The 6,000-nt window shown below is 32.2% G+C and overlaps 1 protein-coding gene across 1 annotated transcript in view; it reads right to left on the bottom strand.

The window, feature by feature from the left end:
* Window positions 1–660: 660 nt before the first annotated feature.
* The window catches only part of YIPF4 (Yip1 domain family member 4), a 28,170-nt gene continuing 22,830 nt past the window's right edge, over window positions 661–6,000 (bottom strand). Inside the window, exon 6 of the mRNA XM_032653046.1 lies at window positions 661–2,199. Within this exon, the coding sequence (XP_032508937.1) occupies window positions 2,062–2,199 (138 nt within the window). The 3' untranslated portion in view covers window positions 661–2,061. The remainder of the gene's footprint in view (window positions 2,200–6,000) is intronic.

Genomic DNA, 6,000 nt, shown 5'->3' with positions numbered 1-6,000 from the left:
TACCAGTACTGTATCTTGCACACATTTACAAGTCATGTTTTCAAACTAACAATCTGTTTTAACTGCTTTGCTCATTAGCACATGAAGACATTGGCTGAGCTTGAAACATTATAAATTGTATTTATATATATCCTAAATTGGACAGGTCCCCAGATTAAATGCTGTTATTTTTAGAACACAAATATCTCATTTTATCTTACATCATCAGGAATAAACGTGATTCATATAAGTGAACTTTTTATTCACATCTTAAAGGAATGATAGCTTAAAAAATTTTTAAACCATCTTTTTGATGGAGTTGGTCCTAAAATGCCTTGACTTATTGCTTAGTAAAATTCTACTGCCGGGTGTGGACCCCTAAGCTTTCTGAGGAAGATTTCAGGGTCAACACTATGACCATCAAATATAATAATCTACTATAACAAAGTACTGATCTCAGAAACTCCTGAAGTATGACAAATGTTCATTTTACAGTTGCTGCTTCTGTAGCTGTAGATCCTTCCTCACTATTCCATATTATTTTAGGTTCTATAGGCTCTATCCTGTTGCTTCTAATCTGCTTTCCTAAACTTATTTAAATAACCAGCATTATGTAATTTTTCCACATTATTCTGGCCCAAAGGTAGCTCCATAGTTTTCCTTAAAATAAGCTTTTTTTTCCTTTTTCAGGTGGGGGAGGGGAGAGGGGAAATGGAAGAGAGATGGGCTTGATATTTTGCTAATCTGTAGGCTTACTTCAGAGTTGCTGGATATTTCCTGACAGATCAGGTTGCTAAAGGAATACATACCAAGAGGTGGCCACATTACCATATTGAAGACAGCAGTTAACTCTTCCAGCTGAGACCAGAAAGGATAATATAATAATATGCTAATGGTTATTAGGCATTTGCTATTTTATCGATATAAATTATTTTATCTACTGTACAAACTAAGATTAAACGTACATCTACAGTCTATGAAATTATTTGCCAAAAAAAGTTCTCTAGTTAAAATTTAATACTTCCCTTTGTAAATATTATTGTATTCTTGTTAAAGAGTACCTGATACTTGTTAAAATATCAAGTAATACAGGACAAGGTGTTATAAAAACAAAACACACAGCTGGGAAGCATTTTATTTTCTTCTACTTCATATAACATTGTTCAGGACCACAAGACTCTAATGGTCTCTTTCCAGCAACTTTTATGACTTCGGAGTACCACTTAAAAATATTTACTGATGCTATAAATATTACTGTTTTTCTACATATTGACAATTTTAATGAATGCCATATCCATCATACCTCTTGCTTTTTTGGTCAGAAAGATAAACAGAAACTTTAAATCAAATGTTTAGACATTCAAAAGTGGTTTTTAAAAGCACACCCAAACCAACCAAATCTACATCAGCAACTGTTATTAGTTTCAATTGTTATTATTAAGAATTCTTAACAAGGACATACTGACTGAAGCATGTATGAGATTTTTTTAATTATATATAATTTAAAAGCAAAATTAAATTTATAAATAAAAAGATTAATGGCCAAATTAAATAAAGTTTAAGCATCAGATTTAAATATCTTAATTTTTAGGTTATTCAGAAATACATTTTGTGAATAATAAGAATTACTTCATAAATATATATATAAATATAAATATATATCTACAGGATCTACAATGCAGGAGAAAACCCTTTAAAGAAAAAAATTGCACTTTTGGATTTTCAGGACGCTGTCATATTTACCCTTCAAGTGAAATATAATTACCATTCCAGGTGCTTTTGGCACAAGTTTTTAGGAGAATATTGACACAATCTTAAAAACACAATGCTTTTATATTTTATTCACTGGAATATGATGAATCAAACAGAATTCAGAATTCTGACCAAAAATATTCAGGTAACTGCAATTGCTTAATTAAATACAAAAAAAAATATTGTTTTAAAAAGACCTTAGACTGCCTTTACATCTGGAACATGTAAAATTTTACCAGCAATACGTTTTTTTCAATCCCCTCAAGCAAGAATTCCCAGCCTATACAGAAAGGTAACATTGTCTTTTTCTACTCATTCATATGACTTAGATCACACCCCAGTATATAAGGACAAAAAATAAATGTATAATAAAAAGATTGGATAAATCAGGAGAGGCTTTTTGGTCTTGAATTCTTCACCCACTAACAATGAAGCAGCACTGTAGGCAGCCCAAAACACACCAAAGAGCTTTAAAAAAACAAACAAAAAAGACAAAAGGCAGCATATTAGCAAGTTAATTAACATTTTGGGTATCATAAAAATAACATTTACAGTATTTTTTTAAAACAACCCTAACAACCAATTGTAGAAGCAGTAACACTTATTGAGAATGTTTAAAACTTGTTAGGAATATTCATCCTTGCTCTGCTCCCTGACTTCTGCAAATGAAGTCTTTTGTTATCAAACTTGTCTAATCATAGGAATCACCTTGGGTGCCTATTAGAAAACAGAATCCTGGGATTCATTCTAGTTCTCCTGAATCAGAATCTTTAAAGGAAAGAAGGGTCTAATTATCAGACTTTTTAACAAGTGTCCCTGGTGACTTAAGATACAGCAACTTTCGGAAAAACTATTATAGGGATAGGCAGCTGAAAGATATTTGTTTCCTGAAAGAAAACGAATTGATCTTCACAAAATAGAAATTTTTCCTTTTTTTCCCCCAAGAAGTAGAAAAACATATTAAGTGAAAATTTTACACAACATTTATTAAGTATCAAATCATTTTCCCAGGACAAGGTAGAAGTATAGTGTTACATGGAAAGGAGGAAAACCGTAACATTTTGGTTGAGTTTTTTTAATGTTTGAAAATTTTTCATAATAAAAAAATTTTTTTTGCTTTTTTAAAAAATTGAAGTATAGTTGATGTCCTACTGTATAGCACAGGGAACTATATTCAATATCCCATGGTAAACCATAATGGAAGAGAGTTTTCTGATTATGCACGTGCTTAATTTTAAATTATTTCAACTAGAAATTTATATAATACTTATCAATATAGTCACTGAAGGCATTTTACAGAATAAAATGAAAGGAAGAACTATAACGGTAGAAATCAGGGAAACTATGACAGAAACAGACCTGGCACAGACCAGGGTTTCTCAACCATGCACTAATCAAATTTTTGAGCTGGAAAATAGTTGTGGGAAATTGCCCTGTGCACTGTAGGATGTTTAGCAGTATCCCTGGCTTCTAGTCACTATATACTAGTGCCATCCCAGCCCTCCCCATTTGTGATACCCAAAAATGTCTCCAGACATTGCCAAATGTCCTGGGGGGCAAAATCGCCATCAGTTGAGAACCACTGGTACAGAGGTAAAAAATAAATACTGGCAGACTAACTGAAAATGTATTTGAGATGGTCTGATTTTATATTGTGCTTTTTAAACTAAAAACATACAAAAAAACCTGCAAGATATTTTAAACCTACAAAAAAGTATAGGGAAATAAATGAAGTAAAATTATAATCAAATTGCATTTGTATGGCATGATTAAATTTTTTTGTAAATAAATGGTTAAAGATTGGTAAGAGTTACAGAGATTTAATGTTAAAAAAATTAGTGCTTGTAGATTAAACTGTATTCTAATGCTAGAGTTAAGTGACGAGAGTTTTGCAACATTATTTCTCAGCAAACTTTGGACTAAAACAAGAAACATGTAAAACAGATTGCTACACACAGAAGATTAAGTGATTAGGGAAAGAAATGTGGGGAAGAAAATCTAAAGTTTAAAAAGAATTGTATCCTAAACTTTTAATGATATAAAAAAGATTCTTCCGCTTTATAATAAAACATTCACATGTTGCATAAAGAACATTAAGACCAATTTTCAGTTGAACTCAATGACTAAAAATAACCAGAGGACAGTTTTAGCAATTTGGGCAGTAGTCTCAGAAGCATTCAAACATGCTTTAACCCAAGTAAAACAACACACAAGCAGTGATCCTGAATGATTCAGTAAAGTGGTATGTTCACTAAGGCTAGATAATTAAATGCCAGCATGGGGTTAGCTCTTGTACTGTAAGACTTTTAAACTAAGTGCTAATAATGACAATTTAAAAAATTTAGGATTAGAAGAAAGAAAGCTCTTCTCCTTGGTCTCTAAAGTGTTCAAACATACAGAGATGTTCTCAAAATATTTGTTTAACATTTATAATAATAACAGCTACCACTGCCTACTCTGTCAAGCACTATACTAGACATTATTTATACTTTAAAATCCATAACAAACCCTAAAAAGTAGTTAAGACTGCCAATTTGCATAGGAGGGTACTAAAAGATATCTCCCCAAGGCAAACAGCAAGTAAGTGGCAGAATCAGAATCTGAATTCAGAACTGACTGGTTCCAAAATCCAACTCTTTTCAATACCCAAGGCTTATATAATGTCAGTATTAGCCTGTAGTTACTCAATTCTAAAAGGAATAATTTTATATTGGAATTAGTAATAAACTTTAAGTAAAAAAAGTTAAAAGTTACTCTACTTAAAAATTTAAGTCGAAGTTCTATTTTCCATAAAGAAAAAAGATTATATTCACTGTGTAATATACATACATGTGTTAGAGTGGTCATTTATTTCCAAAAGTTGTTCAAAATTAATAAATGCCAAAATTTAAGTTCAATCACTACTCATAATATTTAATATTATCAGTAAATGTTTAAAGTGGGTACATATGTTAATATAAGCTTAACACAGCACAAAGAAGTCCTGATCTCTGCAACACAGAAAAGCCAATTTATTAGAACCATATATATCATATTTGATAAAGAACTTACTATTCAAATATGAGCGACAATTATTAAATAAATGTCCAGTCCCAGTGGAATATTATTTTATTTTTAGTGAGGTTTTTTTTTTTAATTGGAGTATAATTGCTTTACAATGTTGTGTTAGTTTCTGCTGTACAATGAAGTGAATCAGCTATATGTATACCTATATCCCCTCCCTCTTGGACTTCCCTCCCACCCCCCTTCCCAATCCCACCCATCTAGGTCATCACAGAGCATCAAGCTGAGCTTCCTGTGCTTTATAGAATGTTCCCGCTATCTATTTTACGCATGGTAGTGTACATATGTCAATCCTAATCCCCCAATTCGTCCCACCATCCCCTTCCACACCTGTATCCACATGTCCATTTTCTACATCTATGTCTCTATTCCTGCCCTGCAAATAGGTTCATCTGTACCATTTTACTAGATTCCACATATATGCATTAATATACGGTATTTTTTTCCTCTTTCTGGCTTACTCCACTCTGTATGACAGACTCTAGGTCCATCCAGATCTCTACAAATGACCCAATTTCGTTCCTTTTTTATGGCTGAGTAATATTCCATTGTACATATGTACCACATCTTTATCCATTCATCTGTTGTTGGACATTTAGGTTGTTTCCATGTTCTGGCTACTGTAAATAGTGCTGCAATGAACATTGGGGTACAGGTGTCCTTTTGAGCCAGTGGAATTTTAAATAAATACCTCCCACAAAATCTAAGTCAGATGAACTAGAAGAAAATTTTAACATTAAATTAAAAAATTCTCTGAGTGTAATACCCCAAGGTCTGATTTGCTCTTTGTTCTTTATTCTGCCCTAGACATACATTATAATTTATGGCAATTAAAAGGGGAAAATAAAAGAAATACAACTGGTATAATTAGTGAGTAAGGTCACTGTTCCAAAACACTACGAACTGTTTGATAAACAGTTATAGATTACAAGATTCTTAGCCAGAGAACTAGTACAGTCAGCTCTTATTACTTGTGGGTTCTGCATCCACGGATTCAACCAACTGTGGATCGAAAATATTTGGGGGGAAGAAAAAATTCCAGAAAGTTCCAGAAAGCCAAACTTGAATTGGCTGCACTACAGACAACTATTTATATAGCATTTACATTGTATTAGGTATTGTAAGTAATCTAGAGATGATTTAAAGTAGATGGAAGGATATGCACAGATTACATGTAAATACTACACCATTTTGTATAGGGAACTT

This window comes from Phocoena sinus, chromosome 13, assembly GCF_008692025.1.
Source record: "Phocoena sinus isolate mPhoSin1 chromosome 13, mPhoSin1.pri, whole genome shotgun sequence".
NCBI classification, from domain to species: Eukaryota; Metazoa; Chordata; class Mammalia; order Artiodactyla; family Phocoenidae; genus Phocoena; species Phocoena sinus.
This window is presented reverse-complemented; position numbering and strand designations above follow the sequence as displayed.